The sequence below is a fragment of the Rhea americana genome, unplaced genomic scaffold, assembly GCF_003343005.1.
Source record: "Rhea americana isolate MKP2758 unplaced genomic scaffold, rheAme1 scaffold_84, whole genome shotgun sequence".
Lineage (NCBI taxonomy): Eukaryota > Metazoa > Chordata > Aves > Rheiformes > Rheidae > Rhea > Rhea americana.
Genome location: NW_028187023.1, coordinates 1901949 through 1929417, shown reverse-complemented (window position 1 = coordinate 1929417; position 27469 = coordinate 1901949). Strand labels below are relative to the sequence as shown.

At 36.9% G+C, this 27469-nt stretch overlaps 1 protein-coding gene across 2 annotated transcripts in view; it reads right to left on the bottom strand.

Moving 5' to 3' along the window:
• RAD51B (RAD51 paralog B) overlaps positions 1 to 27395 on the bottom strand; it is a 396827-nt gene extending 369432 nt beyond the window's left edge. The window contains exons 1-7 of one of the 2 annotated variants that reach the window (XM_085323359.1): positions 27190 to 27395; positions 25527 to 25620; positions 24562 to 24675; positions 21968 to 22084; positions 16266 to 16402; positions 11185 to 11304; positions 9952 to 10135 (exon numbers count right to left, since the gene is read on the bottom strand). In XM_085323359.1, the coding sequence (XP_085179485.1) occupies positions 9952 to 10135; positions 11185 to 11304; positions 16266 to 16402; positions 21968 to 22084; positions 24562 to 24675; positions 25527 to 25610 (756 nt within the window). In that variant the 5' untranslated portion in view covers positions 25611 to 25620; positions 27190 to 27395. The remainder of the gene's footprint in view (positions 1 to 9951; positions 10136 to 11184; positions 11305 to 16265; positions 16403 to 21967; positions 22085 to 24561; positions 24676 to 25526; positions 25621 to 27189) is intronic. The other variant, XM_085323360.1, reaches the window with a different exon arrangement.
• Between the last annotated feature and the right edge of the window lie 74 nt (positions 27396 to 27469).

Below are 27469 nucleotides of genomic sequence, written 5' to 3'. Positions count from 1 at the left end.
TAATGGCTTAGCCAGAGCATGCTGACAGATGGATATAAAACTATTAATAATGAAGGAATGCAAGCATGTTATGAACTGTACCAACTATTTTATGGATGGTTATACATTTCATTCTGAATTTTAACATAGGAAGAAATACCACGGTTTGAAAATCTACTATTCAGCATAGTTTCTGACCTCAACTATAATCCATTATGCATGGATATATTACAACTCCAAGTGCAGCATACTATGACGCATTTTAAAACCAAAACATGCAGACTAAAACCAGGATACTGACCTAAGGGTGCAAAAAACCCTTAGCAATGCAAGAATAGGCTATAGCCCGGGATTTGACCACCTTTAGACAAAGTACAAAGCAGTGTAATAATGGTGCATAACAAAACCTTCACAGAGCTGTYAAAATTTTGAGAGGATGTTCCAGCACCTAACATGTTCCTTTAATGTTCTGAGTAAAATATCCTGACTAGCATTTTTACTCAGATCTAGCCTTTCTACTGAAGGTGCAATTTTACATTCAAATTCATGCGGCTGCCAGAAACCACACATTCCAGCTTCTCCTTTCTGCCAACACCAGCGCCAGTTCAGCTGCACAACTGTCTACTACAGTAATTTCCCCCCCACACACTCTCCACCTCAAGTTACTTTTCAACTGGATTACAACCTTGATCTGGCTCATCAGCATGTATCAATCAGTTGCAGACTGCATCCTGCAATGAACTATGGGGCAGAGAACAAGAGGTAAAACACCTATCATTTTCTTGTCACTGTTGATCTCTGACACTGCTTGACCACCTCTTGATTTTGGACTAACTCAACTTTCTGTATTGCAAGTGCGATTAACCTGCTACTCATGTGCCAATTGTGATTTGCATAGATAATTTACTCTGCTGCAGCCTGTGTCTGGCAGCCTTCTTTACTGTAGGCAACTTCAGAACGATCAGTGGATTTTCCAGGCAGCAGCTTCATCATGCTGCCAGCTGCTCTCTTCTATGGTCCCCTTACGCTAGCTGAAAAGGCAGGCACAGCAATCAGCATTGCTGCCAACCACAAAACAATAATCTCTAGCCAACAACGATCCCCTTTTCTATTGCCAACTTGCTCCCTGAAAGCAAGACAAGCAGGAGCAGGCTTCACAAACTGTTTTTCAGCAGCATCTACCCGCTGCCGGTAGGACTGTCTAGAGTATTCTCATACACTACATRTCATTCTTGTGCGTATGATCTGTATTAAGGCCTTCCAAAAAAAAAACCCTGTACTTACTGCCCAGGTCTGCCCAGGCATGACTGCTCCCACCGCAATGCCAGGAAGGATCATGACAGAGCTCCTCCATGCAACCACAGGAAGTTAGGCTAGTAAAACACATGCCAGCCTCAGGTAGCTGATATATATACAYCCCAAGAAATTCTAAGATAGTGCTTATTCAAAGTATTTTTGAGCTAAGGATTTTCCAACAAACAACTGTTGACACAAGCAAACCTTGAATATTATATCAGTCAATTCCCTCTTCTAAACGAGATCTTCATCTAGAGTTAAAACAATGTATCTGTGCCTTATGAACGTATCGTCTTTGAGACTCTAATATCAAGCAATTTTGCTCTGTTTTGTATTAATAAATGCATTCCAGCAAGTTTAAGGCTAAAGTATCTTTAAAAAGGTGATTACCTCCTAATCCACTTTCAAACTGTGTACAGACCAAACTCATAAAGTTTATTACCCACATAATCTCTTTCCTGGAATAACYTCTCCCCAAGAAAAGATGTTTGGGGAAGGGGGAAGGTTTTTTGTTTTATTAAATAAGTCAAGGCAACTCTCTGCCAAGCTTCTGGACTTATCTATGCTCTTCTCACTCTTCTCCGTTCTCCTATGCTTCTCTAGCCAAAATTTGGTACCAAAGAAAACCTCATTAAAGTCAAATCACTAATATTTCCTTAGAAAAATCTTTTAGTAGAGAAATTCTCTAGAAAGGTGCATGTAGAGGAATACTCTAGAATGTTTGAGTCCTGACTCCAAACAAAATTATGATTGTTGTTTGAAATCAAAATCCAATCCAATGACACTATCAACAGAAAAGTAAAAGAACTTATCACTTGAAGTCTTTTTAAAAAAAAAGACTGAGAAATTTTGCTAAAATATGCGGAAATAGTTCTTGGATATTCTTCCAAAAGCTCTCTATGCAGATTTGAGTTTGTAAGATACTGTCTTACTGAAATTCAGATGTAGTCTCRCCAACAAAAAATAGTATCTCTTTCCATTCACATTCATCTCATTTATTCCCATTCTAATTAAAACACTGCACACCACCACTGCTCAATATTTAATAAAAAGTTCTAAATCTATTTTTGTCTACGTAAGATATTACAACATAAGTTCTATATTCTCAAATGAGATACAGCTATGCATTTAAGTGAAAGGCAACATGAAAGTTTTGATAAGGTTACTAAAACCATACAGATTCTTACTGAGATATGTACATTTGGAATGACTCCCTCTGTTTGATTACACTGAACTTTTGCCAAATAAATTAAAATGTTCACTGAAGTTGCAGTTATCTGAGTATGTGGATTTATTCTGCCCACTTTTCTATTTAAAGAAGGAAACCCATCATTTTAACAGCAAGTGATTATACAAAACATACATATTCTCAATAGAGAAGATCAAGCTTTCCTGTAGAAAAGTAGAAATTACTCAGGAGACACTAAGTTATCTCTCAGATTCCAATTTATAAACCCATCAGAAGACTGAGGACAGGAAGCAGAGCAAGAGCCACAGCTCTTCTAAAGTACATAACCCCCAAAAGCAAAAGTGCAGACTATCTTCAAGACAGCATAGTATTATCTGCCATCTCGCTGCAATAGTTTGGTCTGGTTGTCTGTTATTACCACCAAATCCTCAGTGTGTGGAAAGTAAGGAAATCTTGCTAATGCTGAAAAAGACAGATTCTCTGGCTAACAGCACCAAGTAGACTGTTAGACATGAAGCTTCTAGGACATACTTTATGAAAAGTAGCTCCAGCAGCACACCCAAGTCCATACAAACACAATCTTCTCACTACGCTGTCCTGCACACTCAAAAAAGGGAAAGGATAAAATAGTCTCTTCTACTATCAGCCTCCAAGCTAAGAAAATTTTACTCTTGATGTCTGGCACATTCACTGCACTGCTTCGTCTCCCTCTCCCCTGTTATTTCCATCCCTTTTCAACTCAGTGGCCTGGTACAATATTAATTAAAAGCAACACCTGCAGAACAGGCTCTATTTATTCCTTAAAGCAAACAAACTCTGKAGAATCTGGAAACCAAAACACTAACTAATCTATACTGAACTCATACAGGGAAGTTTTTCCCAACAACTTCTAATCTGGTCAATTACTACTTGTATTGCTATCAAGTCTAGAAACTAAAATCCCTCTCGTGCATTATACAAATACAGAAATGCTCCTTGAGAATCTCCACCAGACTCAGGAAACGTGCAGAAAGAATGGAAAATATACCTACTTTGCTGAAGCCACAAAAATATTATTGGTTTAAAAGTTCTGGCAATCTTTCAGACAGTCAAAATAGCACAGCTTGCCAAATCCTGAACTCTGAATAAAGGGCACAGAAGCCCTCTAAATACAATTTTTGTGGTTTTCTATAGCACCGACTATATTCTGACTTCAGTAATACACCATCACGTGTAACTACCTTAAAACTACAGAAATATAGCCTTGATGAAACTATCACAGCATAGATGCAAAGTTTATTGAAAAACCATACACAGCAGCTACCAGTAAAATCTGCACTATTATGTTCAGTAAGGGTTTCCTTGAGGTCTAGTTCTATCCAATAGTTAAACAAGCAAGCTGGAGTAGAGAGAATGATTAGTTTCCTTGCAAAAAGAGGAGAGCAACAAGGAGGCAGCAAGCACACCAGAGTATAAGATTAGAATTCAGAAACATGTCGACAAATCAGAAAAGCTGTGAGGAAAAAACAACAGATGAGGGAGCAGCAACTAGCTAAGGAACAACTTGGCAGACTCAACACAGGGTTTGACTGAATGGCAAGTAAACAACATCAGGCTGTTTCACAGGAAGCAAACAGTGTATCATGATGAATAAACAAAACCATGCCCTGCAAGGCATGAGAAGTGATCCTTCTCCACCTGTATAATGGTGTCCGGTTTGGGGAACTTCACTTTCAAGAAGATGTAAACGAGCTGAAGGGAACTCAAAGTGTAACAAAAATGAGGGTTAAAAGACATAAGAAACTGCTAATTTTATTTTGAATCAAGTCTTTCACAAATTCAAATTAAGGCAGACATCAGGGAAGGACTGTGACCTCCATTGTCCCAAATAATATAGTAGATAAAAAACAAATCTGGAAATAAAACCTCAATTCCCTCAACTCCTTCTCCTATACCTTACTACTGGCACCTTCCTTCTATATGATTTCATATGTGCAGTTGGGCAGAATGGAACTTTTTGGCAAGGTCGCTTACATAGTAAAATGGAAAAAGCAATGGAGGGGATACTTTAAAAACCAAAAGAAAATGAAATTCCAGTATCATATAACTTTAAACTACCTCCTTTTCTATACTTCAACACCACATGAAAACAGGAAACACTACTCTAGCATTTTTCATTTCTTTTTCTCGACAATATTAAACATTTTATGAGTACAGATAGTCCAAAAGGAACACTGTGGCAGGCCATAAACTGTAGAAATGCATATCCTCCAGACACACATAAAAGTAGTATACAGATGGCAGCAGTACTGAAGCAATTYATAACTATATTTTAAACAGTCATTTTCAACTGAAACAAAGTTATACCTTCTGAGAATAATTTTTAACAGCCATGAAAAAGATAAAATCATCTCACTTTGCCATTGTAACAACACTTAGCAGTTACACTAATTCCCTTTTACTTTACTTTTTAGCTCAACATCATGGAGTATAGGGATAATTTAAACATAAACAATCTGCCAACAACAAAAACTGACTTTATGAAGTCTTAGTTAGGAAACAATTCCACTCTATAATTTCAACTGTTTTGTTTTCCTGATTAAACAATAATTCAAATTAAAATTCATGCCAAAATGCTCTTCACAAACAGCAGCAATCATGTATACATGAGATTCTGGCACTTTAAGTAGGCCTTTGTAATAAAACAAAGGGTAATACTAGAAAATTTGATAAAAGAACAAAGCAATAGCGTCTGTTACATGCATGAAAATACTGCTAAGTAGTAGAATATGGAAGAAAAGATTATTAATAAAAATGTTTTACTAGTTTCATAATCTATTTGTTATTCAAACTGAACAAGCACACTGAATAAGGTTAGGTATTCCTCTTTACACTAAAAAAAAAGAATATATTTCAAACCAATAATTAAAAAATACCAATACACCTAAGTATTCAATATACCTAAGTATGAACACAATTTTCTAATGTTGCTCAGTTCACTATTTAGTGAGGACACTACCAGTTCACACTGGAAGCATAGAGTTGAATTTTGGAGCAACAAGAGTGAGGTGTCTTAAAGATAACAACAGGAATTATTTTCACTAGAATATTGCTTTTGATAATAATTTTGCTSATTTAGAAAACAAATAAAAGACTTTTACATGGGTCCAAACAAAGTTAGGACTATTAAATGTCTCCTTAGTTCATACAGAATAATAAAAGTCAGCAAATTCTGCAAAATCTACATTAATAAAATCATTTATGCCTTGAAAGATAAATTTCAAAATATGGTGAGTCTAAAGCACTGACATCTTTTCATTCTCCTGAGTTCATGGAAGGACAACTCCAGTTAGCCTCTTCAAGAAGCAGGTGAATTCTATTAAAAAAATCTGCAGTTTCAGAAACACTATTCTGGCTCTTCTAAGGAAATAATCACAAACTGCTTTAACTTTCATGCTGTACTCTTATGTGAGGCTTAAGAAAATAATTTTTTTTGAAAAAACAAAAAAAATTGAAGCTATTTGCATGAAAATTTAAAGAAAGAAATAAGCCATAAAATGCCCCACATTGCAAGGAGGATTACATGGTCAGGTAAACCTCTTGCACAGCAATCAGGTGGCTGCTAACGACCATTGCAGCAGATTCAGTACGACTCAGCAGAAGAAATAAAAATGTTCTTCTACTACCAGCTGGGGAGGGGTATTCGAATTCACATATGTACATAAACAGAAGACATACTAAAAAGTTCAGTGACAAGACACYTTCCATAAGTTTCAGCAGCTCACCAGAAAAGGGTTCCTACTTCCCACTGAATTCTCACCAATGGAAACTGGCTTAAACATGGGTAGTAAAATTCTGATACTTCCGTTCCAGAAAAATGTTTTCTCCCGGTAAGGTCAGCTCCTCATTAAACAAATACATGTTTCTACATGACGTATTCTACAAGAAATTTCTCATTTTAGAAAACTTCAAAATTAAATCAGTATTCGAAGTTTTGGAAGCAAAGAAAAAGTTTCTCYTATTCTAGGTTTTAAAAACTTGCAAAAATAATTCTAATGACAATTTCTATAAAAACAAAGTTTGCATAACAGCAGATGACAGACCAAAAACTGACAAATGGCCAAATGAATCTAAGYCTAATGCAGCTCCACAGTTTTGGAAAATCAACACACAGTGATCAGTAACTGTAACAGCAAACCAACTATCTAATTTCCCCCAAACTTTCTACACATTTGTTAACAGTTCCAAGGTAAATGGCACTGAAATAGCTTTTCTTCAGAAATATTCCACTTTGGAATTTGTTTATATCTCCAGACACTCATATTTTCAGGTATGAGAATTGAGAAAACGAAGACACAGAGGAACTGACAACCACCCACCTATWTGGAAACACAATAAAGCAGAACCAAAGATGAGACCAAATGAAAATACTTGCTTATAAAGCAAGAGCAAATTATTGGAGTCCAGTTTGAAGACACTCTCTTGGCCAACAGAAACACTTCAACCTTTTGAGACACATTACTGCAGGAAGTTGAGATGATACAATTAGGTATACTTTACCAAAAATAGCAGAAGAGGCACTGCAGATGTCAAGCAATTATTGCATGTAAATTGCTTTTGAGAAGAAAAGGTTAAGTCTAAAAATATGACTCAAGCTAAACACTTGGCTTTTCAAAGAATATGAAAACCAGCATTTAGGTACAAGGTTTATAGGGTAGAATGCTTCAGTGTGAAGCACTGAGGTGAGAAATGTGAGAACTGAGAGTGAGAAAGGAAAACTGACTAGATGACTTTAACTGCAAATCAACACAAAGTGAATTTTTAGTTTTTAAATAGAACACTTGGAATCAAAGGAAAAAACCTATCTGTGGAAATTGTGAGCTTCTGGATCATCATTAACTTTTAGAGCACAACAAAAAAAAGCATTAGAAAATAGTCCAAGTTTCTCTTTCATTTGCACTACAAATCACAAATGAGAGGAAGAAACCTCTCCTCCTAAGGTATTTAATATTCTGGAAAAGAGCAATTAAAAAAAATACAACAGTATATTTGACAGTAGCAATGATAGCCAGGTTGCTTATCATAAATAACAAAAGTTCTCTTCACAGATCTAAGGACACAACCCAGATAAYAGCATAATGGACAGACAGCCAGTGCTGTAATTTGATTAACATCAGGTATTTACAAAGTTTCATCTTTGGTATCAATTTGATATGTAAAAGAATGTTTCACTGCAGTTTGCTTTTGCAACTGCCACTTTTAAAGTGCTTTTCCAAGGGGGAGGTCTAGCCAGTTTCAAGCATATTATGAGCCGGTTGTAACTAGAAGACCAAAATCTATAAATATTAATTTTTATTAGTTACATCTCAAGAACACTATTAGCGATACTGGTTTTATTCTATATTCAATTTTAGTTTTAGCTCTTCAGAGACATTATTTCTCTTTCAATTAATGTGAAAACTGCTTTAGTCTATTTTAGTCTAAAAAGACTATTTTAGTCTGTTTTAACTGAATACTACTCACTGAACAAAAACAAATTATTAATATGGCAAAGAAGAAGAATGAAAATTCAAAAGGTATTGTTTTCTATTCCTTTCAAGAATACTAATTATGTCAGGAAACTAGACACATAGGACTGATTATTGCTGCTTAAAGATGTAGAAGCAGTCTATCAACACATATTGTAACAGAACATTCAGATCCAAATGCTCTCAAGTACAGCATACTCAAAAATCTATTAATGTAATGTAAGCTTTTCATATAGCTTTGCATCTTCACTGAATTTCAAAAATAACGGGCTTGTGTTTGATTTGTACTCAAACTGCTGTCTGTTTCAGCTTCAAATGAAAATATAGTTGGATTTCCATTGAATAAACAGATATAAAACCTAATCAACAGGCGCTTTAAAAATATATAAGTTTTCAATCTGTATATTTACAAATAATTACACAGCTTTTTAAAGACTTTATTCAAGAGTTAAGGTATTTCTTGGATCAAAAAGACAGAGCTGCAGCCCCAAACAAATTCTTGGCCAAAAGTCCAAAACTCCTTAACCAAGTGTTTACAATAGGAAACAAGCAGAAACAGCACGTAAGGTACCACGAATGCCTCAGAGGGAACACATTAGCTTTAACATAATGGAAGCATTTAAATGCTCTTGCTTTGTTTTTGTTCTTATATAGATGAATTAGGATTGTAAGCTTATGCTACTTGCCTCTGTCCAACTTTAAGAGCTTTGTTAATATCAACACTGTTCCTGTGACTGCAAGCAGGGCAGCAGCCTGGACTGTCAGAGTCTCCAAATCAGCTCAGTTTCATCATTTTAATGAAGGCAGGGTGGAGGGAAACAGGGGTGGAAGAAAGAGAGAAGAAGAAAATAATATCTTCAAATAAAAAGCTCTCTGTTTCCAGAGAGCAGCATCAGATTTTCTCAAARTATCAGTGCCAGTGCATCTACTTTCTTGCAAACAGTTTTCCTGGCTTATTTTTTTGCCCTATAAATACTACCAGGTACACTAATTTAGGACACTATTTTATACCTGAACTTTAAAGGTACTTTTGCAGGGTATATTTTCCTCCAAAGATCCTAACATATTACACAGTAGAAAGAAATCTGTTCCTCTTAAACTCAGTTCTACACCTCTGCTATGTCTTTCTGGCATGACAGCTACTGCAACCTCTGAAGAGACAGAGGAAAGAGACCTCACCAGTCCAACCCAAGTTCTTGCCACAGTTTCTCTTATACTGCAGTGATAAGTATCTTACCTATACTACAAAATATTTCCAACACTTGAGTCTCAATGASATCTTTTGACTTCTGTTTCTGATTCCTTGATGATTGTATCATGAAGGAAGCTATTCCCCCTCCCCATCTAGTTTTATAGAGCTTACATCTTGTAATAACCTTTTTATCCTTTTCACTTGGTCCCTGGACTAAGGGGGATATAGTCTGTGATATAATAGATTCTTCCTTCATATTTTATAGGCAAATCCAAAGACAAGGATTTGGTGAGCTTCTTTTCCACATTAGCTGGCATACATTATCAGTCACAAAAGAATGTAGATTCCTACAGAGCATAAGGCCTGTTCAGACTCTATAGATTCAAATAAAAGTGACAGAGGCTGAAAGAGATCTTCACCTAGGCAGAGCAGGGAAAGGACTGAAGCACTGCATTAGAAAGAACCATCAGGGTAGACTACATTAAATTGTGGCAACACAAAATATGAGATTTAAGAGAAAAATAAATAAGAGCACTGAAAAACARCTGTATAAAGAATCTTATAAATTCTTCTTTGAGGTCAAAAATAAATATTTAAGAAAAAAACAATAAAAATGACCAGAGCTGTTACAGTTCCTTCACTCCCAACACATTTTCCAGCTCATACCTACTTGAAAAGCCCTGCTAGGAGCTTCATCTGTTTTTCATCATCTTCATATTTTCATTCTTCTCTCAGTTTATTACCCAATATTGTAAGTCAGAAACTTAAAAAAAGGAGGAAGAACTTACTGGTATTGAGAACTCCTCTGCCAAATACTTCAACAGTGATGCTCCTCTAGTCAAAAAGTTACTCCTCTCTGTCAGGTTGCCTTGGAGTTTTGTATCAAACTCCTTTCTGACAACTGAAGCAACAGAGTCRATCACAATGAGTTTAACCTTCTTTGAAATAATTTCTTCTTCCAAAGACTTAATCCTATAAAAAAGTAACRTTAGTCACACATTGTGTTTTACAATCCTGAATTTGTTTAAATAAAAGGTATATTTTAATAAGCAAGTCACTCCCCCCCTCCCCAATACCACTCTGACARTATCTGAATGCTTTAAAGAGATCTGGAAAGGAATCTCAGATTGCAAACGGCCACATAACCCAGGGCAGGACCCCTCTGAAAGAAGGGTTTGGAAGCATCTGCAGTTAACAATACTATGCTGTACAGCSCCTGAATGGCACAGAGAGGAAGTTAAGTAGACAAACTGTGCTTTTTTGCTCACAGTAGCAGCAACCCATTGCCAACAGCAGAATCTTTGGCATCTATATATGCAGAAAGTCAAGTACCTTTCTACATACTTCAAACACAGTATGTCAAACCTAATCTGTTGATAACATCCTAATAGCTCTTCTTTTCTGATAAAATTGCAAAGGAGGAGGAACTGGTATCCTGTTACAAGTATAGAATGCTCAAAGATGCTTACATATAAATTAATTTGCATGTCAATGTGTATTCACAAATTAACATAAAGTAGCAACACAATCATATAAGGCTGCCAGCAACAGTCTTCAGACTTATGAGTGCAGAACAGTTCCTCCCTCCCACTGCTGGAGAAGTTTCATCTTCCTGCTCTGGAGGAGCAGTAACTCCTTTCCATTTCATGGTAAATTTAATTCTTATACTGTAGTGTCTCCACAGAAATCAAGACAGATCAGGTCAAGCTCCTGTCAGATGAACACTCCTCTTTTAAAGGCCTACAAAAGTCAGATCATACGGAAGTTGTCTACCAGAAATTGTTTATTATAAAACATGAAGTGCAGGGGTCACACACAATGAAATGAAAAATCAGTTCATAAACAAATAAAGCACAATGTCAGTCTTTTCGTACCAATTTTACTTTGTCAGGGACCATTTCAATATCAACATGAAAAGGCCTCAAAGAAATTAATTATTCTTCATAAAACTTTGGAATTGAGCCAATATTGTTATAGATGACAGTCAAAATGGTCTCTCTTTTTGAACTCTAGAAGAATACCTTTTCAGTACACTGTCACAGGTCAGCTCTCGATACAGGTAAATGCTACGGGTCATGGAAAAAAGCTTTTCATCTGAGTCAAAATAAGCAGGGAATCTGTTTCCTGCTATCTCAACCAACCTATCAAAAAACAAAAGACAAAACACTAAAAAAGAAACAGGCATGTAGGGTAATAATAAGGCATCAAGGATTCACAATACAAAAGTAAARCTCTGAAGGATAAGTAGACATCAAGTAATAATGGAAATCTTTTTCAAAGGTGAAGGTCAGACCAAAATAATGTAAGTTAGAACATTTAGGTTCTCTTCCCAGTGATGCTAGAATCAATGATAAACTTGAAAGATGTAATATGCCATATGTACAAAGAAACAGCACTTCTCTAGTAGAAGGAAGCCGCAAGGTTTACAGTTACTGAATGCAAAGTTCTTTTAGAGTTTTGCACGAGAGGTTTTACACAATTGCCAATTATTCTAATTATAATATTTAACTAATTCTTTCATTTACACAAACATACTTTCTAACCTAAATCATCTTCCCTTCTACCTTTATCTTGCTTTGAGATCATGAAGTAGGCTTTATGTCACCATAGAATTTTGAAAACAAACTGCTAACAAACCTCTGTGACAAGATCCAGCCAACATGGAAGCAGGACTGCAAAGAAGAGAGTCCAATTCAATTGTAAATACTTATAAAAGTAGGCACGGAAAAAACATTTACCAAGGTGAAAATCTTTTCACAGATGTCTCCTCAAAAACAAAAGCAAAATCATTTAGATGGGAGATGTTTGCACTGAGACTATTTTCATTGTACGAGTTATCTCTCTGTAAAAAGGATTTAGAGAAATCTTAAAGTGTTTTATGGAACATAGCAAGTCTCAAAAAGCAACTAAGGCTACCTAAGGCTAGCTGCCAGGTGGCTATGAGAGACCATCCATTCCATCAGATAGGAGAGGTACAATTGATGTGATTAATGATATAACTAGACAGTTCAAGTGGCAGCTTTACTGATAGATTTGAGTAAGTGATTTCTTGCCTGAATATCCTCCATTATCTTATTAGCAAATTCATGATCCTTCAAAATCTTGAGTTACAACTGTTAAACATATCACTGTTTATTACCACTGTAGAGTAACTCTATCAAACAACTGGTGATTAACACCAAAAAGAGTCAAAGGAGGTTGGATATCTATCCTTTATTGTCCCCTATTCTTATATTCAGAAAATAGTCTTTGGRAAAAAAAAAAAAAAACTCAAGCAGAGGTAAAACTTAATTTACTGATAAGAGCCCAGTATTTTCAATGAACCTGTGTATATAAAATCACTGAGGACACTAAATGACACACATCTTACTGACTGCCTGCAAATTCTCCTGAAGTCAGTGGAAAGGAGTTCCACACCTCTGAACAGAGGGCAATATTTTTTCTAGGTCAGTAAATACAAATCCAAGAATTTAACTTCAGAAACTTATACATACAAACTTGAGCACAGTAAATATTTTTCATAATATAGATTTTATTTTTAGGAACAGAAATAGAAAATACTTTTATTTTAAGCATCTTAAAGCATCCCATAATCATCAGCTTGGGAAGAGTGACTTCTAGTGGATGGTATCTGCATACTCAACTTAGTGGTGATCTTAATCCTTTTTATTTAAGCCCTTTTATTAAAACCAAAAACATGAATCACTTTTCTTTGGTTTAAAAATAGAAACACCAAGCTTGAATGTTCATATGCCTATCCCAAGTAAGATATTTCATTATAACAGCCTCTATCTCATTCCTTAACATATACTATTCATTACATCCAAACTTGCCCTGAAGAAATTGCAGGGTCAGAATCTTGGCTCTGCCTTTGCATAATAAACGATGCAGCCCATTTTGGATTCTGCATGTGGTAAGTAATCTAAGTTATTCAGTTGTCTGCATGAAATGCAATTTCAATATGCTTCCAATGAGCATATCAAAGAACTCCATTACATAAATTGGCTTAAAATGACCTGATTACTGAAACCTTGCTAAGATTCCAGCACTATTTGCATAGCACCATGCAGGTTCAGAGTTCTTTAAGATCTAAATCCTACTTGTCATGAGGAACCCAAGTACTGCACAGAACTTAAGTGATGTTCTCTGTAATCAGGACAGAGGCCGCRAGGTGAAAAATCCCTTAATGTTCTCAGCACTGGTTTACGGAATTTTGTATCCAGTGCTTTTCATAAGCAATAAAAACAGCTAAAAAGCAGACAAAATTACTTTCAGACTTTCTGAACAGGTTTGATACGTTTTCAGTTAACAGCTGGCTAGATCTGAATAGAACTGCTACAAAACCAATGACAATATTTTGATTCCCAGGATTATCATCCATAGTCTATCTACCTGTTCTGGTGTCCACAAGCTGAGGAAGCTGAACAGTTGATACCCTCTGCACTGTTACAGCTCTTCTACTGCGTATCAGAAAAATATATACAATATATAGCAAACAGTGGCATAGCTTAGGAGATCAGCCTCAATTCTAAACCCTCTTCTCAGCATTGCTATTAGACTGAACTAAAATGTCATGTTAGAGAATAAGTAACAGAGCATCAAAGCTTGTAGAAACAAAAAGCTCCCTGCCCTGAACTAAGCCTATCTAGGCAAAATAACAAAAAAAGGAAACATCTGCGATCAAAAGAAGAAATTAGTCAGGTTTATGCAGTATCTTTTTTGACATAGCACTGCATTACATACTAGATGACAATTACAATTAAGCATGCATTTCTCTCAGCCCTAAGACTATAGGGAGATTCTTAACTTTCTATCAGAAAGCCCAGGAATATTTGTCTTAAAAACAGAAGAAAAATATCTTTTAACTGCAAACTATCAATAACATAGGACTATAGAATCACAGGAAAAGTCAGATTAGAAGGGAGCTCAGGAGATCTAACACCCTGCTTAATGCAGGGTAAGTTATGAGTTCTGACCAGATTACTTAGGGCTTTATCTAGTCAGCTTCTGAAYACCTCCAGTGATGGGAGGTAGCACAATCTTTCTGAGCAATCTGCTCCAGCACTTGATTGTCCTTATGTGAAAAATCTTCKCTTTATAGCCATTTGGAACCACTCACTTCAATTTATGCCCGTTGTCAACCTGCCATGTACTACTGTGATGTCTTTTTGATGACCTCCTCCTGTCATTATGACCCCCCAAAGCTGTGTCTTCTCCAGGCTGAACAAGCCCAAATTCGTCAGCCTCTCCTCATGGGGCAAGTGCTCTAGCCTCCAGCCATCTTGGTGGCCCTTCACTTAACTCACTCCAGTTTGTCATGTCTTCCTCATACTGGAGGCCCAAAATTAGACACAGCATCTAGATGTCTAATGAGTAGCAAGTAGAGGGGGATAATCACTTCTCTCACTCTGCTAGCTCTGCTCCTGTGAACTCGGCCCAGGAAGCTGTTGGCCTTTGCTGCCAGGACATACTGCTAGCTCATGTACAGCTTGATGCCTGTCAAAACCCACAAATCCTTTCCAGCAGAGCTCCTCCTCAGTCAGTCATCCCAGCATGCGTTGTTGCAAGAGGTTCTTCCTTTCTGTGTGCAGGAATCTGCATTTGTTCTTGTTGAATGTTACAAAGTTTCTGTTGGCATGTTCCTCCAATCTGTCCAAATCCCTTTGAATGGCATCGCTGCCTATGGACAGTTCCCCCCTACAATTTGATATCAACTGAAAAATTAGTAACAATGCACTACACCTCCCTTCAGGCCATTGATAAAGATGTGAAACAGGACAGGTCCCAGAACAGACTCCCCCCAGGTACCCTACTTGTAACTTCAGGTAGAGTATGACTCACTAACCACTACTCTCTGAGCCCAACCAAGTTTTCCCCTATCTAGCTGTCTACCCATTCAGACCACATCACCCTAACCTGGATACTGTGGGAGACTGTGTTGAAAGCCTTSCTAAAGTCAAGGCAAGTGAAATCCCCCCCACTGACAAACCTAGTCATTTTATCACAGAAGGCAAAGAAGTTGSTTAGGCATGATTTACCCTTGGTAAATCCAGGATGACGGCTCCCAATCACTTTCTTCTCCTTCGCATGCCTTTTCACCCTGTTTTATCACTTCTAAAGTTTCTTGTTCCTGTCACCCCATAACCTTTGCTTCCAAATCCTGTCCACTGCTACCTCCTCTGCAATTCCTAGTTTAAAACTCTCCTTATTAGGCTGACTGATCTGTTGGCAAAGATGTTCTCACTCTGCTTTGTCACGTGAACAAGTCCTCAAAGTGAATCTCACCAGCTGCACAACCATGTATCAATCCACAGGATTTATCAGCTTTCCCCAAGTCTTTCTCAACAGAATCTAGGAGATCACCACCTGGGCCACTGGGCCTGACTTTCATCCCTAGAACCCTGCAGTCACTCTTGCTACACTCAGTGGTAACCAACATGCATACATCTGTACTCTCAACCAAATTTAGCACATACTGTCTCCTGTCTATTCAATGGTTAGAAGACATAGTAAGTGCACAGATGAGCAACTCCTGTTATGTGGGCAAAGCAAGAGATATTAGATGAAGCAGAAATATTAGAGGGAATGGAATATTATGCTGCAGGGCCTCCAACAATGTAGAAGGGCAATGAGGTTATTGCAGAAGGAAATCAGAGGTGCAGAGGAAAGGGAGGGGGCACCCAATAGGTGTAATACAGCAATCTGAGGAAAACAGGCTATGTTAGTCCTACTGATTAGAGAACAATTTGCATTTCCTTTGTACCCAAAATGTTAAACCTTCACATTCTCAAAAACATCCTTGCTAATTTCACAAACTAAAGTACAAAGATAGAGTTTAGGTACAGGACTGTTAAGACTATTTATAAATAGAGTGTTATCCAGCTGTCATATCATAACTGGAATCTGCAGTATCATACAGATCCTTCTACTCAGTGAGTTTTACCATATATGGAATAACTGCATATATCAGTAGAATGCTTAAAAACTACCATAGGTAACTATTTTGGAAAAGCTTAATTAATGCTCAAAATATATTTGAAGGCTCCAAGACAAAGGGTGCTACAGAAGTTGAAAGCATGTATTTTAGAATTATGCATCTTACCTTTCAGCACTGAACGCAGACTCTGTGTCAATGTATATAACAGCCCCATCCAGTCCTCCCATGCTTACAGGTAATGTAGCCAGAACGCTCATCATAACACAAAATTGAGTTTTGCCACAACCTGGTGGACTAGTTATCTAGAAAAAGAAATTACTAGCATAAGGATGTCACATTCATTTCACCCTTGTAGTCAAATTCTTCACTGCTGAAAAATAATTCCTCTTCAGAAGCAGCACTACGCTTGTACTTCATATTTCTTTCTTCACCATCCTCCTTCCTCCACTTTCTTATATCTCATCTTTGAGGTGCTCTATTCCCCTCCCCATTTACAAGATCTTCCCTAGAGCCACACTCCAACGATTCTGTCTCCTTCCTTGTGCTACCTTATAAACTACAGAAGAACTAAAACGTTTACAGGTGATATTCACTTTATATCAATGGCCATTAGAGATGGTATCTCCTTGAAACTAGTCAAAAGCTAATAGCTTAACAGAGCTAAATCAATGATGAGGTATCATTACTGCCTTGGTTACAATCAGCTCCCACTTGGAAATCACAAGTATAAATGCTTATGTCCTGTGAAGTCTGAATCTGTAATCTGAATAATCAGATTTTATCTGCCTCAGATAAAACTTCTTTAATACTCTTGCTATAAAGTAACAGGACATGGTAGATATTAGCTTGTAATACTTCACTGAAATCATTCTCTATGCAACATGTGTTTCGTCATTGATGTTAACTCCCTATTGCCATATTTCAAACAAACACACACCATTTAACAAGCCAGGTAAGCACACCAATTTTCAGCTTTCACCTGCACTTACTCAAAGCCTCCTGTGGCTAGGCAGTATTCAAATAGAATGCACTCAACTTGTGTGAAATGGTTCCAGTATGATTTTGATCCAAGAGCAAAACCACAATGATCAAAAAAACCACACAGTCTGATGAGATCCCTAGCCTCTGAGTACAAGATTCATCTACTGGAGACAGCAGTAGACCATTCTTAATCTACAGTAGACCTTACAGAGATTGCAAATGTTGGACTCTGTTCAAATAACCACACATCCATTGGTACTATCCTTTTTTTAAAAAAATACAATATCACACTGTCACTGCTTCTGGGAAGGGAGATGAGGACATACTTTTAACAGTAAGAGGGCTGAAAAACAGTGAATACAGAGCTGAAATGACTTAATGCACTAATTGCAGAGAGCTATTGATCCATTTTGACCCTAGCAGGGACTAAATAATAATGCAACATAAATGAAAGCTTGTCCAGGAAAATTACACTACAAAGAAAAACCAGCTCTTCAAAATGCCATGCACTGTCAAAGCAGAATTAAATTCAGAGGTAAATTCATTGAAATTTAAAAAAAAAACACTAACAAATGGCAGACAGCCAAAAATCAAACTGATTTTTGAGCCAGAGTGTACGATAGTTTGGTTCTAAGTTCAAACATTGCTTCACCTCAAGAAACTACAATACTGGTATGCTGTCATTTTAAGCAGCAACATGATTAAAACACAAAGCTTACAGAGGAACATTGTGGGACAGCATTAGCTACTGCTACACTCCCCAGTTAGAAATCCCACTAATCACTTTTGTTTTWAAAAAAGGCCAAAAACTCAAGCCGTATCAGCCAACTCACTTGAAGCTTTGATATAAGGGACATATGTGATGGTTTTTGTTTAGAAGCACATGTTGGATTTAGTGAACTTGAACTACTGATCAGGAATTAGCCATATTTATGCAAGTACCCCATCTGTTRTATCTAGTTTATAAAATATCTCATGAACAACAGCTGACACATCTTCATGTGAGCACAAAACATATATTAAAATTGCAGAGACAATACGTATTTTTCAGACTGTGATAGCCAATGAATCTCACCAGCTGTTTCTGCTTAACAAGTCAACTTGAAATGAATGAGGGGAGGTCATCAATCCAGTTGTTAAATTGAAGTGTTTGGACAACTGTGAAGAAACCTCAAAAACCTTTGAGGTTTGAGCACTGCCTGGGAGGTGCATTGAAAATCAGCAACATTTATTTCAGTGGTTGATGATTTAATTCATGAGTTAATTCAGTAGAGGTGCCATAAACATGTCTAGGGAGATCTGCATCATATCAGAGAGGGACAGAATCTTGCAATAATAGCTAGTACAAGAAAGTAATCTAATGAAGTAGGAGAAAACTTCCCTTCCCAAAGACAACAATATCTCACTTTTTATCAGCATTCATTTAATAGATATTAAAATGGCATTAGAAATAATCCACAGTGAACAATTTTAGAAAAAGGTATCATCTTATTATGGCTACTGCGAGTTCAGCAAAAATTTTGAACATAAACTTAGATGGAAAAAAAGGTTGAAGTGCCTCTAATGTAATATAAACTCAATGTCTGCAAAAAGTTTGCTGAGTTTGTCTTGCTCTAAATTTGCTTTTAAAATCAAGAGTCCACAGACAGAAATGTCAGGACTACAACAGTTTTTAATTTATCTCTGCCTAATAAAATATACTTTTATTTTTCAATAAGCTATATATTATTTTTCCTGGCACATCTGTAGAGTTTGGATAAAGTCACAAGGAACTAATTCTTCTTCAGCTACCCAAAGGATTAATCTCTTCAATATTCACAAACTCATTACTTTAGCTTTCGCTCAGAGGAGTTGGCCAGAAGTTCTGACATCTGACCACAAAATTTCAGCTGATTTAATTTCCAACCTAAACCCTAACAGTGGTTTGAGAAAAAATGGTCTGAGACAGTATAAGGCAAATCAAATTCCCCTGGCACTCAAAAAGCAAGCAGATTTGGCTGTAGAAGATACCATCAGAACTCTTTACCCTGTGGTTCACGTATTTGAATTCCAAGTTTCCAACCACCCTCACTGCTGGGTAAAGTAACAGGAAGGAGATGATTTAGCCACATCAGTCAGGAAATAAATGCTCCAAACAACATAGTTTTGAAGAGAATTTCTCACAGACTTGGAATATCTGCCTAATAACAAAAATACCAAAGAACAATCTGTTGGTCAGCTGTGCTCCAGTAAGTTATAAAGGAGCAATTTAGAATGATTTTAAGTTCCAGAATCACTTGAATCCAAAAAAGAACAGGATCTGAGAGTGTTTGCAAGCTACAATGCAGCCTCAAAGCAGCAGCAACAGACACTTGATAGCTTTTAACTAAAATTTCATCAACAATCACACTGAAGAACACTTGCATTGCTGCCAACTTTTGAGACTACTTCAGATCTCATGACTCTTGCAAAAGTCCTCTTAATCACATCACTCCAGAACAAGGCTTTAAATAGGAAAATCATTTTCTGCATAGTTAATTGTTCTCTGCCCTTACACTTGTTGAGGAACTCAAATACATGGCCTAATCTCTTTCCAGATTCAACACCTAAAAGGCAAATCAAAAGCAACATTTACTTTTCTTAGCCGCTAGCTCTAATTTAGTCTTCTATTTTCTGGAGTCTACATAGTTATCTTTAAAATATTTCTGACTGACAATACTGATGCATAATGCAATTTCAACTGGTATGACAGTGCAACCAAGACCAAGCTACTTGTGGAAGGACCTAACACTTGCAGTTCTARCCTGATCCACTAGATGTCTCGTACAGACTTCAATATTTCAATCTTTTAGTGCATCAAGCATTTAAGAAACCTACATTGGGCAAGTCTCTGCATTTCTAATCAAAAAAATGTTAAAATAAAAAATGTTAAAATAAAGTCTTTCAGAGAAAGACTTAAAGTCCAAAGAYTATCATAACTGAGAGCTCTCCATTTACAATCAAGTAAAAGTTGAACTGATTTCAAATATATTAATTTCCCTCAATTAGTTTTAAATACATTGATATATATGGAACATGATCATTCTTAAAACAGACTTTAGTTATAGTCTCCCACATATTCTGATATCTAAAAAGACCAGTAAAAATTAAAAAGAATAAGTATTGTGATGATTAACAAAGCTAAGAAGGAAGCAAAATACATAGCACTGGAAAATTAAACATTTTACTTATTCATTGATAAGCATTAAGCTGTACCATCTGAGGAAAAATGTCTGACATCCATGTTTTGAGACCAACTGTTTGCAGACATTCCTCTCAATAAAAAAACTTTAAAGTCAATGTTTAGCTAACTCCAGTAAAACCCCCAGCATGCCATTTTTTGTCAGATCTCACACCACAACAAGGCCATGAGCACAATAATCAGCAAACTTAAAATTTTTCCATGTCCCAGAGCCATTCCACCTGGTATTCAGGCAAGAACATGCCAAGGAGTCTGCATTGATAGCTGAATAATAGCTATCCTTAGGATTTAGTCAAAAGAGGGGTAATAACCCCTCATTACGTAAGAGATAGGCATCACAGGAACTATTACAGTTTAAACTCAGTGTCATTTAAATACTAACCTGTTTTAAGTCACTATTGTATTTCACAGATTATTTCTTTGAGATCAAAAAAAATATATTTTGACCATAGGGAGGAGAAAAAAATATTTTCTTCGTAGTAAGGTTTTTGTAACTTCTCAGTTATTCCCCTCTACCATGGAAAGTTGACAAAAAGCACTTGGTGACAGCTGTTAAAGTGTTCAAGGAAAAATGGTTTCAATTTGTCTAAATTCAGAACATATGAGACATAATATGTATTTTTCCACTCATTTCAAGTGCATAGCTGAGTTTAGAAGAACTTTACTATAAAAATGTATGTATGACTACAGTGCATAAAACCAATGTCCGCCTCGCTCAGGATTCTGTATCTAATGTAGGCTTACAACACAGCACTAGGGAATGAAATAAGAAAAGAGCACACATACTCCCTCCAAAATATGCTTCTCCAGCAGTTTGTGGCTCAGCAACTTCCTAAGCCAGAGGCTGCATCTTCATATTTTTGTAATACTCAATGACTCCTCTGAACATTTAGCTAAATCTTCTTTCCAGGTTTTAGAAACTGCACAAGTTACTATCAATTTCTGTGAAGTCAGAGTTGTCAAATACTAGAAGATAAAGTGCTCTCTTGTTTTAAAAGGAAAATCCCAGGCAAAAAAGTAACGTTGCATCCAAAAGCCAGGGAGCAAAAGACTGAGTTCTACTAGCAATTTGTAGTGTTGTAATAAATTATAACCTAAGCATTAATTACATATCATTATTTAAAATAATACTTACAGAATTATTGTCTAAATTATTTACATAAAAACTGAAAATTGTGTACCATCATTTTTGTGCCTATGTGCGCCATGTCCTGATCGTACCTCTATGAAAATTAATGGCTTGATAGAGTCAGAGTGACTCAGTGTCAGAACACGGACAGACTCCTGATTCAGCACCTTCTGCTCTGACCACTTAACCACACTGTAGACATTTTACACTTCTATATTCCTCACTGTAAAATTCAGAAAACAGCATGTTCTCAAGTGAAACAAGTGTGTGGCATTTACTATTTCAGTTTCTGGCAGAATTTTCATTTTTCTGAAGGAAAATGTGGTCACCAAATTTCTTAATTCCTTCATTTTCTCACTTACATGCCACACCGCAGAAACATACAAAAATGGAGCTTCTACTAATTAAAAAAACACTTTTCATCCAACACTTTTTTCTATTTTAAAAAAAAATGGGCACAATGGAGTCCAATCTGGCTGTGATTTGCAAGTTCTAGGTGTGATGTGTGACTGCCATAAAATACCCCGAGTAAGTTACCTCTGTGAGGGATCCACAGGGCACTCCACCATGCAAGACTTTATCCAAACCATGCAAGCTGGTGGATAAGAAGGCTGAGGAGGGGTTGACAGCCCTCCTCACTTTCATTTCATAAGCCTACAAAAGAGGGAAGAAAAATCAAGTCAGAAAGGAGGAGATTCTTATTAAACACCTTGAAATAGTGAACTTCTCGCRTTTAGTTTCCTTCTCCTGGAACAACATAGCACTTGCCAATAAGCATACAGTTCCGATCTTCAGCAACATTCCTTTCTTTCCCCATCACCCTTCCTCACGTTTACATCCCATTTACAGCTCATAGAGTAAATTTAAGTTTGTTGTATCCATATCAAAATTTTATACTCCTATCTTTGGAATTCTTCTGCGCCACAATATTAAATGAAAATAAGCATTTTACAATGATGTTTCAAAGGTTTTCTCTGTTTCCATTCAGCACAGCTTGCTTTTAACCCATAGAACTACAATCGTAAAACGAGGAAATACTATATACATAGTTAGTATGCAAAACATTCACAGTGAAACATAAAACCAAGAAGTACCTTGTCAATGTTTATTAGCAATTCAAAACTATCTAGGTTCAAGAAAAGGTTTGTCAAAGATTCCCAAGTCTTTGAACAAGATCTGGGCAAATCCTGTAGCAATTCAGAATTTTTTATTTTTGTGAGGAAGGCTGGTTAAGGACACAGGTACAGAACCAACGGAAGAGTTAAATTCCAAGTTCCTCTACTGACTAGAACTGTCTCAAGATCAGCATTCTAGTTCACAGGAGTTATTTTAATTTGAGGAATCAATCTAAACCAAAGAAGAAATAAAATGGAAACACTGATCCAGAAACATCAAAACATGATGTTTTCAAAAGAAACTATCTTCCTTGGACCTTGCAAACACTTGCTAAAATCAACACACTCCTTAAATTAACCGCTGAACATGAGAAGTTTGATTTAAAAAAAAAATAACCTAAGATCTAAAGGTTGTTGCTCCCATTACAGCTGAAGATTTCCTAGAAGCTTCAGACTCCTGCCCCAACACCACAGAGCCTCAAAACCCTGGTATAACATACTGCCATAGCCTGACATGACTGACTGTTCCTGGAAGTCTGATTTCCCCATCCCTGAAAACACGTATGTCAGATTTATCCCAATGCATTCCCCAGCCTTAAGACAGTCCACTGTGAATATGGTGTACTGTGAAATTACTTCCAATGGACTTGTCAAAACAAAAATCTGCTAATCTTAGATGTTTTAATCTATAAATTGTGGGGCCAACACCTGAGCTTTTTTCGACGAAGTTTATCAGACAAACTTCCAGCCAGTTCTACCAGCAGGCTAAGATAGTTGGCAGAACTATCATAAAAAGAAGCATACTCCTTTTTTATGCCACAGTTTTCCCCTATGTTATAGAGGGTACTCTGTTAGAGTAATATTCAAAAACCATTCAGATCTCTTTTCTTCAGTTCAATATTATGGAGAAATATACAAAAAATAGCTTTCAGGGCAAAAAAACAGGCTAAAACAAAACCAATGAATTTTACTTTGCTCAAAGGTGATCTGAGTTCAGGCTGAGATTCATTTGAAGAATGAATATATATAGTGATGAAGACAGATTTGTAACATTTTTCATTTTAACAATTTTTGTTTAACCTATGACAGAACTTAATCCCTGTACCATGTAAAAAGACAACTATCTAGTTCTGCTTTTCTGCATAACACATGCTCTAAAATTTTACCCTGTGTTTTCAGTATTTAATCCACAATATTATGATTGAATCAGAGGATTTTTCAAGGAGGGAAAAAAAAACAATCTTTAAATCAGAAATCCAAGAGAGTGAATATTTACCACATCCCTAGGAAGTCTTTTCCCACGGAAAATCATACTAGCTCCTACAGAATTTCTTATAATTTCCCATTTCAAGGAATTAAAAAAATATATTATTATTATTATTATTTAAGTTCTAGCTATTGGGTTTTGTTAGCTTTTTGCTGAGCTAGGTCCTAGAGAGCTCTAATACCAAATTTCCTGTTCTACTCCATGTACTGATACAGGTCAAAACCTTCTATCTCCTCTATTCTAACAGGATATTAAAACAAAATTCAGCCATTTACATTGCAGCTAACATCTGTTTTCTTCCTCAATTAGACTAGCTACATCCTAAGCCATGTTACACGCTCATTTACGTGGATGAAAAAATTCCAAACAAAATACAGTATTTTCAGGATCACTTCACTTTTATCACCAATTCTGTGTCTAAAAGCCAATTTATATTGAAATTCTCCTTCTTTGCTTGTAGCAATCAACTGTTCTTTTAGTTGCAGGGTTCAGAAGAGAAGTAATTCTTATATATGCTGAACTGCAAAACACAATGCCATACTTCCCTATGGTGCTCCTAACCAATTCTGCAAGCCTAAACAACCTCTTTAGGTTCTAACACCTCATAAAAGTCATTGCATAAAAATATTGTGCAAATCAAACTGAGATGTAACAAACGTGCCATTTTCCCCAAGGTAAAAAGAAAGTCACATTATTTAGCTTTCTCTCAGCCACTGCATTAAAAACAGAATCAATACAAGCTTACTTACTGTCTGCATTTTGGGAGCACAAGCTAGGCTGACTTTASAGAGAAGCTTCCGCACATTACTGTAGCTCTGCCCTGTCACTTTCATTAGGTCCAAGAGTGAAAGACATAAGAAGTCCTGAAAGATAATAAAACAGATCAGACAACTCAACCTAGACATCAAGGCYGAGGACTAACATGATGCAATTTGCACACAACTACCATATGTTACATATACCAGATTTACAACTGTGCCATGTTATTCAATGCTATGATATACTCCTCCTGCCTTTYTCTGATATCAGTAAGGTTAAAGTAAAAGCAGTTTTATTCATATTTTAAAAAACATGGGAGTCAAGGGATCAAACATTTAAGAACTGCCTGAGATAACAGCAATGAGACAACACCTCTTTGCCCTCAAGAGTCTCTACCCACCTGAAAAACATTCAGATTACACTGTATCTTCTAGGCAGCAAACTCAGGGCTAGATCCTTTATTTAGTATGCATACTACTGAACAACACAGAGCCTCTTGGATCTCCTTAGGCAAGAGTTCATGAAAAAGATTTCGGAATTTATTCCTCATCAACCCACAACAGACAGAACACCCCACACTCAGAACTCTGACCTGAGCCCAGAAAATAAGAAAGCACCAATGTCACTTCTAACGATTATGTTCTTCATACACTGGACAAGTAATATAGATATATTTTTGTGGGGTGCTTATAAATGAATGTCCTACTCCATARAAGTAGCAACTGCAGGCCTCTGCTAAAATAAGGCACTTTAAGATTTAGAAGAAGAAAAGGTAGTACACACATTTAAATGCTTTGGTCAGCCATCTATTGCTTTAAAATTCTGTTTTTAGAAGGCAGCAGGCCAGAAAGAGCCTGAAGTGCCCCTTACTTTCTATAAAATAAAGCTCCATGTACATTATATTTAAAAACAAAGTAAATAGTACATGAAACAAAACATAAAACCACCCTTTCACCTGACAGGTAGTGATCTGATGGCGACTCAGCCTTTCACACAGCTCCTGAGACAACCTTGCTCTTCTCAGTTTCTTAGCAGCCATATTCCCCTATCTGTGGGGCAAACAAAAGCAGTTTGAAAGAGGCTTGAAACACTACTATACAGTTACACTCGTCCCTTGCTAAAGAACAGGGAAGATGGTACATATAGGAAGTTTGTCACATTAAATTGTATTACAGCTCATAAAGCAGTTATGTTAAATTGTATCACCTCATACTTGACCATGTATGAGATTACACTGATAAGAACAGAAGTAGTCAGCAATATTTATAGGATGGAGGTTTCTACCCTAGGAAACGAGAAAGATGGAAATTACTTAGTGATGAGCTGAACAGGAACTCCTCGTGCTGTATGGCACTGGAAAGAAAGCAAGTTATCTTTCAATGCCTAAATAAGGAAAGCAGAGTATTCACAGTAAGCATTTAGCCCTAGAACATCTACTGCTAAAACACAATGCTCAGTTCTGGTGGCCACCTATTTAGGACAGGTGTTAAAAGAACAGGAAGGACTCAAAGCAGGCACCAGAAAGACTGAAGGGCTGGAAATACACCTTAGCATGCAAGACTCAAGATGGTCTAACTAGCCGACCCCACTTAATCTCCTGTGTAACTATTCARAAGTACTTATATATACATTTTAAAAAGCACAGTAAAAGAATAAAAAGCATGCTCATAATATAAAGCTCTTTAATTTAGCCAATAGCATAAAAGAATGTAGAGGCCAAAGCTAAGCATATGAAGACCAGAGCTATGGTCTGATGAGAACTAGGGTGTAAATATTATTTTATTCTAAAAACGTACAAAAAAATCACATGGGAACAAGGTAGCAAGTGTTGTGGCAAATTCAAAGTTACTAAAGCATATTTTATTCATTGTTTTGAGATTCCCACTTAAATAATATCCAATTAATTCATAGAAGCCCTGGAACTATTTTATGTACCAAACAGTAACCTGATATACTATGACAGTGATTCCTCTCTCCTTAAAAATAACATAAACTTCAATATTTGTATTTGCCCACTTTTTCCTGTCATTCCATTTCAGTGACCAAAACCATAGCAGATATTATTCAGTTCTGTATTTGGCTACTCAAATGTAACAGAACAACCTGAAGTACATGWGTTTTCTTAAATTATATATGTTAAAATACTTATGTATAGTTTCACACAAAGCATTAGGGACTAGTCCTAGGATTTATTTAGTCAGAATTAAAGGCCAAACAAAAAAGGAGAAATTTAAAGAGTATGGAATCGATAAAACTTTCAGAGACACAAGAACTGCCCCCTCTACAATACTCTCTTCAGACAGGGGAGGAAGCCCAAATTCYTGAAGAGTTTAGTGTCCTTCAAAACATTAGCTACACTGATAAGCATTTATTGCATGATAATCATATACTCGGGCTCTAGAGGTAACTGGCTCTGCACACGCCTCACRTACGACTCCAGCAGAGCAAAAAGTCCTGGAAATCGATTTTGTCACTGAAGGGACTGAAATGGATGACCATGGAGCCCCCCTGGTGCCCAGTCCGCATCTGAAGCACACCACCACCCAAGGCCAGGTAGGTGAATAAGGAAGGGAAAAAAAAAAAAAAAAAAAAAAAAAAAAAAGTCGCTAAGGATCTACAGAAACCGCTGTCGGCCCTGCAGGACAAACTGCAGCAGCCACCTGACCCGGACTGGGAGAGCTCGCTTCTCGCCTCCGCCACTCCAGCGCTAAGGGAGGCTGCGGAGCAGACGCGACAGAGGCGCTTCTCAACCGGCACGTTCCGAGTTCACTCAAGTACCAGCCGGGTTCACCGGCGCCCATCACCGCCACCCTCCCCGCCCRCGCGGGACCCTGGCCACCGCCCGGCCCGGCCCCGGGCAGAACCGGCAGCGGCTCCGGGCCCGGCCCGCGCAGCTCC